The following is a 13,451-nucleotide window of genomic DNA, read 5'->3' as shown; positions in this document are numbered from 1 at the left end:
ATGCTCTCTCCCTGACACAAACATGCATCAGACATCTATCATCAGACATCTATATCTGTAATAATAATCACAGGATTACTTATAATGATAACATGACCAACAACATTTATAAACATTTTTTATGTCTGTAAAATTCAATCATGTCACTTTTAGTGATTTGCCTCCAGATACTTTCCAATAAAAAAAAAAATTATACCGTGTCTTAAAATCTCCCACACGAACCTTTCATTGCTTCCTCCCATTACCCCTCCATGTGGCTTCTCAGAAATATTAAAGACATAAACATGTCAAAAGTTACTTTCTGCAGCTCTACAATCACTTTTTCCATCTCATTACTTGGAATGTAGAACTACCAAAACATCATTAACACCAAAAAAAAAAAAGAACAACTAAACAAACTGTAAATTTCAATTACAACCATGCTGTGTTAACTGAAAAACCTTAAAACTATAAACATGGAAACATTTGAAGAGAATAGTGCATTGCAGTATGTCATACCCTTGTGATGTCGTCATTTAAATTCCCACAACATAACATACAGTCCGCAACATGTGGCTACAATGCTGAGAAAGCCACAGACAAAAGTGTAAGACTGTTTTACACATGGAGCTTTATTTTAAGGCCACCCAGACTGGATCAGAGAATTTTTAAGTCATATTTTAAGTGAACAACTGGGATGGTATAAGAGTTATATTATTTGGTCAAACTAACTGCATGAACTAAAGAAGCTTTAAGAAGTAGGAAGGGGAAGAGGCTTAAACTACTCACATGAATAGTGTTGCTTTTCTTGGAAATCAAGAAAATAAATAGCACACCAAAAAGGTGTTTGATGATGTCACAGGTAATGATGGATGCTACAACAATGGAAGGATTACAGCACAAATATGTTTTTTAATGATGAACTTAGTATGCATAGAAACACACAGAATAAACAGTGGAATTTATGAAAAAAATAGGATAATATGAAATCTTCAACTTTTGATGGCCAAGCAATACCATTAATTTTACAATAAATGTTTTTTTCATAACAAGCAGTCTATCAGCTTAACACATTTACAGGAGAATATTACACTTGGCCTCCGAGATTAAATTAAGCTTGGTAAAGCAGATACGAGGTTCTGACAAATGGCTTCTATACTGACGGCTTTCGCTGTAGATTTTTTGACAGTTGTTCTTTAACACACCATTTGTTTTCAACTATAATACAAAGCACAAGTGCACAATGCCTATATATCAGCAAACTGGATTCACTGTACATAGGTGAAGACTTCATAAATAATAATACAAAAATTAAGAAGTGGACCCTGATAATTTCTCTGCAACATAATGTCCATTCTACACACGTAGACTCAAGAATAATGCATTATACGCCATATAATGTTACAGTCCCCAAAATGCATAGTGTTCTATATAACATCAAACAGCTTTTCACAATCACAAACTTCATGCAGCTTGTTTATTTACAATAATTAGGACGAATGACCTCATATTTACTGGATCATAGACCCATCAATAAATAACCAGGAATTAAAGCAGAATTCTTGTCTCGTACATTTTCTTTCCCTTCTGACATTCAGCCAAGGACGGTCAAATGAATAACAAAAAATTAAAATTAAAACCATGGAACTTGCAGAATACTAGTTTATCTGCATGTTTTCCAATGCAGACTTAAAACATACAGAAAAATACTATATAAATATTTACACATCTTATATACTCACTGCTAGATGCATTAATACAGATGAGGCAGGAAACTATGTACAGTTTGATAGTCACCTTCCCACTGTTTTCCCCAAAAGATTGTGCAAGAGAGTTTAGTTCCACAAGCTAAAATAATATTCTGCAGATCTTACTGATCCCCTCCATTTTTACAGATTCTAACCGCTTTAGATGAAACAAAAATCCTATCTGCTAACATGAGCACATAAAGGGGTCACGAGGTGTCATCACAACGTGTTTCATGTCTGTGTTTAAAATGTCTGTACAGCATTAGATGCTCATTTGATCTCTTACCATATCTCACCCATCAATGCAGCCTCCCTTCTCCCAGTACATACAAACATACAAAGATTCACCATATGAGAGAGATCCTCAAAAACAGTTTTACCAAAATACTTTATCTTTTAAGAGTGAGCTCCTACTAACTGAAGAGTCTATATTGCCAGTCATGGATAGCAGCAGTATTATTTTTTTGTTTGTTTCTTCATGAATAAAAAAACCTTGGCATCTGCATAGCCTGCATGTACACTTTCACACCTGAAAAATTATGCAGGTGCATTTTTTGCATGCATGTGCATTCACACACCCAACACAGCACATGCATGTGCACACACACCATGCCTGGAAAACAAGGTAGCAATAAGATTTCAACCATGGAAAACACAACATCCCCAGTCTTCACAATTTCACTTTGTGCACAGCAAATTCAGCTGGGTTATAAAATTTTTATCACCATAATATCAAGAAAAATGCTTGCCATATTATCACCATTTCTCAGCCAAACTGTATCTAAGCAATGTTCTTCTTTGTCAACTTTTGATGTGGAGCTGCTCTTCGCCTGGCTTCATTACATTAACAACATTATGGCACGATCCGGACACAGCAACACCATCACAACTTGTAGAACTATCCAAGTCTTTTTTTTTTTCTCAGCTCAACGTTGACAGTCTATTAGTTTTATCTTCTTAAAGGTCTTAGTTTTTGTCGAGTCTGTATTTACAATTCCTATGTTTTTGCCAAATAACATTTCCCTATAATTTACTCTACCAGTCTTCATCCTCCACCTCCTCTACTTCCTGTAAGGTCTGTATATTTTCATCGTATATGTTTTTGGCATACTTGATTTCCTGAGTGACCTGCAAAGCAGATGTGTACACCTTGACCTCCTGTGTTCATAACCATATATACTGATCAGAAATGAAGAAACATTTCACCAGACAATTGATAAATTGTGAGTGTACTCTTATCAACAATCTACAAATGGCTGAGCAACCAAAAATTCACATTTTGAGAGCACAAATAATTTTGAATAATTAAAAAAAAAATTAACTAGCATATTTAAGTCAGGTGACTGATGTCTATAATGCTTATTTATTTTTACATTTAGGAAAGGATATTTACAAATCACGAAAAGTGAGACTGATGACTGCCTGGGCACATTGTTCTATCAGTAAGATATAATTATTTATAATTACAATTATTGACAAACAAGAAATGTAAAGAGGAAAGTAAATTTGTGACAACCATTCACTACAACATCAGAAGAAATTCTGAAATATGGAATGAAAATTGGTGTTTTTTTATGCAAGCTCGTGATTATACCTTCATGGCTGTCTGCTGACGGTCACATCTGACTTGTGGCTCTTTTAAGTTTGCTCCACCATTGTAGTCTGATTTCATGGTCAGCTTGACATAGTAACGTTTGTCTGCAATGTAAAACAGTCACCAAACATCCCAGACTTTTATGTCATAAATTTAATCAATGGCTAAATTTGCTTTGTTTCAACAACACTAACGAGAAGAAGAAAAGACCTGATCAGGTGACAATTTTTTAAAAGAAATAAAGATTATTAACTTGGAATTCATGGCCATCACCTGTGGAATTTGCTGAACAAGACAAACAGCTATTGAAAACAAATCAGTTACATATATATGTAAAATAATGGTAGCCACAAGTGCGTAGTAAACAGAAAACTGATGTTACACATATATGGAAAATAATGTTGGCCAAAACTGCCTAGTAAGATGAAAGCTGATGAATCAGATTCCCTTCTATCACTTCCTTCACTACTGCATGAAGATGATTGACAGATTTATCTCCCATTTACATGTATTACCCTCCACATTCTTGACAAAGTAGACCAACTTTGCTTACCTTTCTCCACACACTGGCACTGAGACAGCTGACTTAAAAGGATTTGCAGGACAATGTTGTCCTGGTCTGGTTTCAGCTGGTTCACAAATATCACCTGACGACTACTGATGAGGGCATACAAGTTGTCCCCCTTTTGTGGACCACTTCGTAGTTGCTCCGCAACAATAAGGCTATTTTGGGAATATGAAACAAGAAACATACATTTAAAGTAGCCTCTTTCAAATCTGGCTATAAGAAAGATATTGCTAGATTAGTTTTATCACATCAGTTAATGACTTCTTTTTATGCCAAAAGGTGAAAAATGACAACTGAAAGGTTACATCTGCTTACAATTCTGAGTAATCTTGATGATTGAAATCATAGAAGAGTTGCTGAGCTAAAGCCTGGTTTGCAGAATATACTGGCAGCAGATCCCCTGGGCCACGGCAACATCGTGGCAGCCGTCTGTGGGGTGGGGGTTTGTGGGAGGAGCCTCGGCTGGTGTCCCGGAGGGCATTGGCCACTCCTGTGGTTAGGTCTAGCACTCCTGACACTGGCTTGGTTATGGTGCCTAGCACTCCCTTCCCTACTCCTTTGAAAAGACCCTTAAGAAAGAGAAAATATTAATTGCACCTTGCATAGTAACAGTGATACCAACATCTCACCTTACAAAGGCCAAGCTATGAATTCTTAAAGAATGCACTTTGAAAGCAAAATCTCTGTTAAACATACTGCAGTCTGCACACATAAAATATTTTGTCTGAGGGTTAAAGAACTTCACACATTATAAATTACAGTATGATCATTACTGATGCAAAGGCTTACTGACTGATAGGTTCTAATGCTAGGAAAGTTCTTAAAACACTCACACATTGCTCCTCATCTTTCAACTCTGGTAATAGCACATCAAAGATCACTATACCTCAAAACCTTCATCACGCGTTCCCTTATATGCCTGATGCACAAGGGATGTCACTCCACCAAACAGCCCATAACCAAAGCCCTTGATGCCTGCCACCAAATGATCACTGGACCGTCCAGCCTGAACAGCACGAAACTCTTCTCGTGTTTGATTGTGACTGTCATCCATCGACAGTGTGCTTAGCCCGTCGGACACTGTGCTGGCAAACTGCAAAAGGGTTCAAGTTCCAGTGAGCTATGCTGCCATCTAGTTTATGATGCTGAAATTATTTGAGCCTGACATATAGAATTCTCACGATTCTTCCAAAAATGTAAAAGAGATATGCAAAGAAGCACTGTAATTCAAAGATGCACCCTTTTTTTTTTTGGGGGGGGGGGGGAGTGTTTTTAGAAATGTTTTCTTCTAATATGTTTTTCCCTTGATCAAATACACCTCTTCCCTGTTATCTCCCTTTTTGTAGCAGTTTGGCATCATTCCTATGAAGTCATTTGCTAAAGGTATCCCTGTAGATCTCTGACTCTGTGACACTGATTTCCTTACCACGGTGTGTAGAGGAGAAATTAAGCATAGTTATTGCAGGAAAACGTGCATTTCTCACCTTAGCTGTGGTGTTGGAAAGACCATGTGTCACATTCTTGAACAAGCCACTGAGGTTGCCATCATTGATGAGGCCTGAAATGCCTTCTGTAACATCGTTGACAAGCCCCAAAGGGTTTCCTAAAAAGTCCACAGAGCCTAGGATTCGAGCAGCCTGGCTCTTCAGCTCCTACAAATAATGCAATAGGCTAGATTGTGAAAGTATGCTCGATGAAAAATGTGCTTCTGTTATTAGAAATATTTTAAAATGCGTTATGGCATTGGTGCATGGGGAAATGCAACCTTTGGTCAATAAATCCTATAATGATAGCAAAGGTTTGGAGCAAAAGTGTCAAACAGTTGTTACCTGTGTATAGTGCTGAATGACATCGGTAAGCAGAAAATCACTGGTTTCAAAGGGATGGTGCCGTACATAAGGATCTACACAAGCAAAAATGGGCCACAAAATTATTCATGCCACAGATGGGTTGCAGCATAAAAATGTCCTGTGAGCTTAAGTCTGATCAAATAACACTGATATATTTTACTGATCTTCACGCTGAAAATATCCATGTGGCTCACACATAATGGGGTGAAACAAGGCCACTGTACGTGAACACATTTTTTTCAACCCTAACCCTAAACCCAATTTTAACATGGCTCTTCGCAAAGGGCACTGTCAAGTAAAGGAAAAGAGTATTTGCTTTTATGTGCCTGTTCTTTAGGGTACTATAGGGTGATCAATAAGCAATTCACAATAAATCTATAAACAGAAAAAAAGAAGCCATGGCTCACCTAAGTCAACCTTGGCCTCTTCAAAAGCGACCAGTGGCACAGAAAGAGAGTTTTTGACAACTTTGAGGTCTGAGGGAAGTTTGCTGGAGGTTGCCATGCTCAAGGTCACACGTCCCGTCGACAGGCGCAGGACTCCAAAGTAGTACCGTGTAGAATGGATTAATGTAACTGCTGACACAGGCCTAGGGAAAAATGTCACATAAAGATAAAGGATGACTTCATGCATAACTTTCAGCTTAAAAACATAAATCAAAGGTTTCCTCTTACACTCACACTCACATGCACAGGCACCACACCAATTATCCTGTAGTTAATCCACTTTCTCTAGTTCATGTCTGCAGTCACATGAATGCTGGTGCACATACAAACAGGTATCTAATGATACATTTTTTGTTTGTTTGTTCCTATACTACCTTTGCATGTCATACACATCATCCATCTTGTGCATGTCTGTGCTGCCTTTGCCAAAACCTGCAAACTGAAGGAGTTTCCAAAGCAACCGCTCCTCGATGTGAACTGTAAGCCTCTTCGTGGAGAGGCAGAAGTGCTGGAAAAAAAGAAAGATGTGAAACAATGGTTTGAAATTAAATTCACTTTTAGCAAAGATGGATTTCAGCAAACTATTCCTCATGACAATATTTTTCACCTTCAGTTTTCCCTCTCTCCCAGTCTTTTTCTGTATGTGTGCATACTATAAACATATATAGACCTGTGAGAGGAAGAGACCAAAGCTGAGCACCAGGTCTGTGGATTGTCTCACCTTGAAGATTTCTGCATTCCACTTGGCGCTGGGCACCTTTGCTGCTGAGATAGTCAGGAATGGCGTCTTGTCAGCTTGATCTTTACGTGTGCTTGGGGTCATGTACAGCATGACTGGGTACAAGGCTCCAAACAACTGGTTGTCCATCTGCAAGAGATTTCAAGGATGATTCTTCTGTATTCCAGTAACTTCTATCTTAAATTTGTGAGTAAGAAGCACTGCTGCGCCCCTGTACCCAGACTGACATTTAACTATTTCATATTTGAGCATACCACATATGCCATTCAGTACTAGGGACATTCCAGGAAATTATGGATGATTCATGTTTAGTAAGGCATTGGCTCTTTAAATACAAATGAAAGCACAGACAATCCACTCATCTACTCTGTGTGACTTAGGGAAACTATGCTGTGCAACTGGATGTGGATAAGAATTCAGGAAAGTCCCTTCAGTCACAAATGCTGTCGATTCTATTTGATACTGAAAATAGTTACTATGAAAAACTTTAAAAGTTTTGTATTTTATGAAGACCAAATAAAACACTTGTCTTTGCGATGTAATGGTTGTGAGGTGGGCATAGGACTGAGGTAGCTGTGAGGTGGGTGTTGGAATGTGGTGGTTATCAACTCACCTGTACCCCGCCCACACAGCCCTCGAATGTGATGCCTGAAGAGGATGAGTTGACGTCCATCTGAATGTTCCATAGGGTAATGTACACCAGTTCTTCTGGCACGCTGTTCACCAAGGAGATGCCAATGCCATCATGAAATGATACTGAAATCTGGTCAAGAAAAATACACTTTAAAAAGATTATTCATTTTAAAAAAAGACTGTTCAAATGTCTGAGACAAACTAGTGGATAGTGAAAGCAAACATCTAAATTCCCTTTTGCATTATGACTTCAATGAATATGAGGCTGCAAGAAGGAATCAAGAACTTGTATTTATCTAACCATTACTTATTACAGTTTATCCCTGCTTATCCATCATCATGCCAGGGAAGTAAGTAATAAAGAATGGTGCTAAACTCTTCAAGAGCAGAATAATTAGAGTTACCTCTAAACGGCGATATTTTGACTTCTGGGAGCTAGACTGTACAGCTTTTCCTCCTTTAGTGACTTCATCATACACCTCCCAGTCTTCTAACTCTTTTTCCTCTACTGGCCGACACACAATTCGCTGCAAAGAATGAATGAATGTCATCAAAATACACAAGGGTAAAAAAAAAAGGATATAACACATGAATATTAAAAGTATGTAACACCAGCACACAGCTCTAGATCCAAGCGAGAAGACACTTAAATCTTACATATGGCTTCAGCTACAGTGTAGTGTGACATGCATGCTGAGTCTGATTTGTTGAGTTTCATGGTTGTCACCTACTGCTCTTTTCCTTACCTTGTCAATCCTTTTAGAATCTACAGCTTGTTTTTAGATTATCTGTCCGCTCTAGAACTGTTCATGCTTAAACATTAATTAGGCTGTTATAGAAAAAAGCCTAACTAAAGTGAGACAGACTGAGAATGATGGAAAACAAAATGTAATCTCCTCTGTCAATAATAGTAAAACAGGAAGAAAGTGATAAAAATAAGTTTCAAGGATGAAAAGTCACAAACAGCTAACAGTTTTGTGTTTAATATCAAAGATAAGCAGCTACTAGTCACGATCACTGTAGAACAAAAAGCCAATCAAGACAAACTCTTGTCCTCTTCTGAGCTGTTTACTGCTCACCACATTTTGTTCCGTATGATTGATTTCCTGCAAAAGATTTCAGTTACTCATCTATCAGGGCAGGTAAAAACAGCAAAAGGAGAGAGTTGAGGTTTGTCAACCACACACCATGGCCTAGACATGATGAATCACTTACAGTGTACTGCTCCTATAGCCAGCAGGCCACATGACGTTTACCTTTGATATTTCCACAGGACTCCTGCATTTGTATCAGAATTGTTTTCATGCCTTGCAGTAACATTCCACCTACTGAACTTCCATCTCAACCAAAAAAAAACTGTGAGTGGCACACTACATGGACTGGTTTCTGACCACAGAACATATGCTAGAAACCTAGTTGGTTCTAGATATGTTCAGAAACTATGCAGAAATATTCAAAAGTTGAACGAGAAAGGAACAGGGAAACAAAAATGTACCAGCTCTTATTTGAAGGAACTAGAAAAGCATGTAAGCCCCTTTCTGATCTTATTGCAGTTTTTATATTTGGTGTTGGAGTAGGGGACAGAATATTTCAATGGCATGCCACTTAAAGCTGCCTACAACCGAAGTCAAATTCTGAAACAGTCGGGTGGAGTTGTGTGGTTAGGAGCTGAGAGCTTGAAGAGGGGGAAAAAAAAAGCTTTTGTTTGTGATCATGTCATCCAACAGACTTAAAGGAAAATGAAATTAGATACACCACAGATGTCACAAATTAATTTAACACTAACACAGTAAATAGATTAAAATAAATGAGGCACATCCAAGCTCTTTTTTTGTTCTCTTTAAATTTCACAATTATTGCTTTCTCTTCTCCCCAACTTCCACTGTATTCTAAATCTTACACTTGTACTGTTTACAGCCTTTGTTTCCCCTCCTTTTCTCATACTTATCTATGAAGTCCTACATTTGTACTCCTAATCCTTATGTCTTTCATTTCCCCTCCTTATCTTGTCTTTATCACATACTAAATCTTACAATTGTACTCACATACTTTACATTATAGGTGTGGTAAACTTAAAGTTCCATTAAATGGTATTCTACACATTAAATCTTGCTATCTCTTTTTCCTTGGTTACTAGAATTCTCTGGTCAAAAGCAGAATATCAAGCTTTTTGACAACAAAAGCAGCAAGTAAGCAGTAATAATAAAAAAAAAAACTCCACAGAAACATAAACTAAATTTATACTCAAAACAGCCTGACAATTCAAAAAGAAGCCTGTGTTAGTGTCTAAGCAACTGTAGGATTAGTATCAGCTGTGACTAGCAAGACACTTAACAAGCACAGAACCTACATCAGCTAGGGTTAGACCTAGATGAGGGCAAGGGACTGCAAGACTTCACAATCCCACTTTAATAACACCATATCACACAAGGATCAACAGATTTAGGGGTTCTCACCCCCAAGAAGTGAAGGCGCACAGTAGCTCTCAGGGTACAGAGGCAGGGGTCTACAAAGGTTAAACACTCTCATTTCATTCCTGAATCTGGATCATTTACAGAACTCTTGTTTTCATGTCCGACATCATTCGATATACTGATGCTGGGATTAAATTAAATTTTAATATTTGCCAGAACTTGCAATCTGTACTATGAATGATGTTTAGTTCTGTAAAGCAAGGACTTGTTAATTTATGGATCCAACTCATACCTCTTTGCCCAAATCCAAACCGATAGAAAATTCAGACAACACACACACACATGCATATCACTCATCCACAATCATATTCATAAACATAAACAAAAGGAAGTGAAAAGGTATCAGCAACAGATTTATAAATAGTAGCCCAAAATGAAGACTGTTAAAAAAAAATTCTTTTCTTCTTCCTTTGCCATGAACATTTCAAGCCACACATTTGTATGCTGCCAAAAAGAAACAAGCTTTGATTAACAGCAAATTAAGCATTTATAGGCTTCCTACTTCAGCCCCCTCCCCCCAAAAAAAACCTATTTAAAATTTTAAAAAATCTTTTCTGTTTACAATGATGTCCATGGCAAAATGTAGTCTGACCACTAGGACTCGTGTGACAAAGCAAGCAAACAGTAAATCATTCCTGATACTTTTTGACTATTCCTTACAGATATTAGTCAGTTCTGCAAGCATTGAAAGTTTTGCTTGTATAAGCTAAAGCCATTTACTAGCTGTTGCGCACAAAAACCCCAAAAATGGACCTCAGTAATTAGCACAGCTTGCCTCATGGGAAAAACAGAGTCCATAGCACTGTTTCTGTTGCTGCCTTCTGTAAGGGAGCTTACTGGGCCAAGGATACCTCAGTGATGGCTGCAATGATTCATGTTTACAAAAACTTGGGGTCAGGAAAGCAAGATGTGTTTTTTCTGTCTCATAATTTGTGAAGCTATTTGAAAACACTGAAAATGGTCAAAATAAAAAAAATAGGAGCTATAGAAATAAAGTCATTATTAAACTCTTCAATGCCAGTTGGTTTGGTGGATGGGTGGAGAAGAAAGAGTTAGGAAGCTGTTCTTTCTGTCCCACAAACCTAAAACATCACACTTTGTTCTTTCTGTCCCACAAACCTAAAACATCACACTTCCCCATTACAAACACAACAGATAGGACAAATGAAACAAAATTAGGTATTGAAAAACTGGTCCTGATTTGGCAACTGAATTTGGTGGCATCCAAGCTCTTACTACTTAATTACATCTGCGAGTTCTGTACCTGATTATGGTGCACATTTTGTGAACAACACAGTTGCACTGAGTATAAGTAGCAAAAGTCAGCACTTGCACTAAAATATTTAGTGAGAGAGGTTACTGAGAAAGAGTTCTTTGATTTCTTTGTTTTTGTTTTTTGGGTCTGCACTGTTACTCTTTGTCACTGTTGTCCTTCCGTCAAGGCAATGTCTAATTATGAAAAATCTGTCCTTCTACAAAAAAATTGTCACACTCAGGAACAAAATTACATGTGCAAAAACATCAGTTTCACAATATTTGGCCAGTTAATTATATCCCCCATACCCATTTCTCAACATCTTCCAAAAAAATTATTTCCACCAATTTCTTGGGTTGGTTTGTGTATTCTGACACAATTCTGCATGCAACCGAACACAAGTTAGCATCTGTATATTTCTCACATAAATTCTCAGAGGTGACACGCCATACAAAAACATCAAAATCTTAACATCTGCACTTCCTTCTGTTTAAATAAGACTTTACTCATGCTTTCTATGAGGCGAACAGTGCCACCTACTGCAAGCTACACTGGCAGACAGCACACGTAAGTCTTGATGAGAGGGGTTTCTTTAGGTCTCCACTCTACCTCAAGCAGCAAACCTACTAACCTTCTGTACCCACAATAGTGAATACTCTGCAACCTTGTAAATTTCATTTAGCCACTCCTGAAAAAGTTGGAAACCTTCTGCAATGATGTTGCTAAAAAAAAATAGTTCTGAAGCTGAAGGAACTCAGTGTTCTGTGCAACATCAGTGCTCAACAAAGTTTTGGGAATTAAATAACAGAAAACAACTGCCTCTTAATAACGAATTCCATCAAGCTCGCAAAAACTGAGAACCACCACACCACTTAAAGGCCAAGGCCAGATCAAAGTAGTTGACATTTTTCCAGGTCAACAGACTCTAAGTGGGCATTGCACATACCACTGAAAAGAGGCAAAATAAACTTCTTGCCTGGACATTGCAGCATGCATAATGGAGCAGCTTAAACAAAAGTGACAAACAGGCCAGCTGAAAATAATTGTTGAGGACCATGCAATCTTCTAAATCTCCCAGTCTGCTAGTTGTATTGCTGCAAAAGCACCCTTTCTTTATCGTATTTGAAACTTACACTCAGGTCTCTAGTTATTCCTAGAATTACTAGAGGCACTTTTATAAGCATAACTCAACACTAGGGAAGGTTATAGATTTAAAAACTGACTGTTGTATTAAAGAACGAGGCTCTAGTTCAGTAAACCACAAATTTCTTGTCCACTGCCTTAAAAAAAAAAATCAAAATGAAATGCTACAATACTCTAGTGATCACTTTCATTTTTACAATTTTTACATCTCATATTTTATTTACAAATGTTTATAGTAGCTCCATGAGCATTAATATATAGGAATACTGACTAAAAAAATGTCTAAGTAAATAAATATCACAATTACCCTGTCTCTGATATCTGTGATCTGAAGCACCCGAATCGGCCCATCCATGGTGACACGAACAGACAGGCACCCTGAGCCAGCTCGTAGCTTGTGGCGAGAAATTCTCATGTGTGGAGGCACAGGGCTGAGCAACTTGGTGTCGACATCACTGCCCTGGCTGCAGCGACCCTGTGGCCCTGGACCCAGCACAGCTATTGCTCCTGGAAAACCAAAACAGATTTTCATAAAAATCCATGGAATACGACAGTATCTCTCTTTCATGCAACACACTTGTCTTTCCTGTCTTGGTGGGTTTTTTTTTCACAATACAAAACCTTGTGACTGGTAAATGAGTGATATGAACAGTATATGACAGGCCTAAGATTGTTAACTTACCAGTCATGCTCCTTTGGCATAAGCCTTTCTCTCCAAAGCATGAATTTTTATCACTTTAAAGTTGTTAAAAAATAACAAGGTACAACTGCAGTTTTTGTTTTTCTACATATATGTTAGTTTCTGTGTTAAGGTGCATCTCTGTGAAGCTGGAGCGTAGTGATAAGGAGTGAAAGCAGGGGTGAGACAGGGTGAGGTGTGGTGTGACAGTGAGATGGGGTGAGACGATGTGATAATTTATTGATTGGGAAGAGACGAAGTAATAGTTTAATGAGAGAATGACACACAGATAAGTCTACAATTCTATGCCATGACAGGCATATGGTGTTGATTGAGCTTCAAC

At 37.9% G+C, this 13,451-nt stretch overlaps 1 protein-coding gene across 5 annotated transcripts in view; it reads right to left on the bottom strand.

Moving 5' to 3' along the window:
- Positions 1–105: 105 nt before the first annotated feature.
- Positions 106–13,451, bottom strand: part of LOC112566074 (vacuolar protein sorting-associated protein 13D-like) — a 63,491-nt gene continuing 50,145 nt past the window's right edge. For 3 of the 5 annotated variants that reach the window (XM_025242014.1, XM_025242015.1, XM_025242017.1), the window contains 14 exons: positions 12,737–12,936; positions 10,807–10,893; positions 7,962–8,084; positions 7,538–7,687; positions 6,907–7,053; positions 6,560–6,693; positions 6,147–6,328; positions 5,719–5,792; positions 5,374–5,541; positions 4,776–4,982; positions 4,205–4,458; positions 3,875–4,044; positions 3,322–3,425; positions 106–2,855 (listed from right to left, as the gene is read on the bottom strand). In XM_025242014.1, the coding sequence (XP_025097799.1) occupies positions 2,763–2,855; positions 3,322–3,425; positions 3,875–4,044; positions 4,205–4,458; positions 4,776–4,982; positions 5,374–5,541; positions 5,719–5,792; positions 6,147–6,328; positions 6,560–6,693; positions 6,907–7,053; positions 7,538–7,687; positions 7,962–8,084; positions 10,807–10,893; positions 12,737–12,936 (2,093 nt within the window). In that variant the 3' untranslated portion in view covers positions 106–2,762. Of the gene's footprint in view, positions 2,856–3,321; positions 3,426–3,874; positions 4,045–4,204; positions 4,459–4,775; positions 4,983–5,373; positions 5,542–5,718; positions 5,793–6,146; positions 6,329–6,559; positions 6,694–6,906; positions 7,054–7,537; positions 7,688–7,961; positions 8,085–10,806; positions 10,894–11,917; positions 11,975–12,736; positions 12,937–13,451 lie in introns of all 5 variants that reach the window. The other 2 variants (XM_025242016.1, XM_025242019.1) reach the window with 2 other exon arrangements.

The sequence above is a fragment of the Pomacea canaliculata genome, linkage group LG6, assembly GCF_003073045.1.
Source record: "Pomacea canaliculata isolate SZHN2017 linkage group LG6, ASM307304v1, whole genome shotgun sequence".
Taxonomy (NCBI): domain Eukaryota; kingdom Metazoa; phylum Mollusca; class Gastropoda; order Architaenioglossa; family Ampullariidae; genus Pomacea; species Pomacea canaliculata.
Note: the sequence above shows the minus strand (reverse complement) of the source record. Positions and strands in the feature narration are given on the sequence as shown.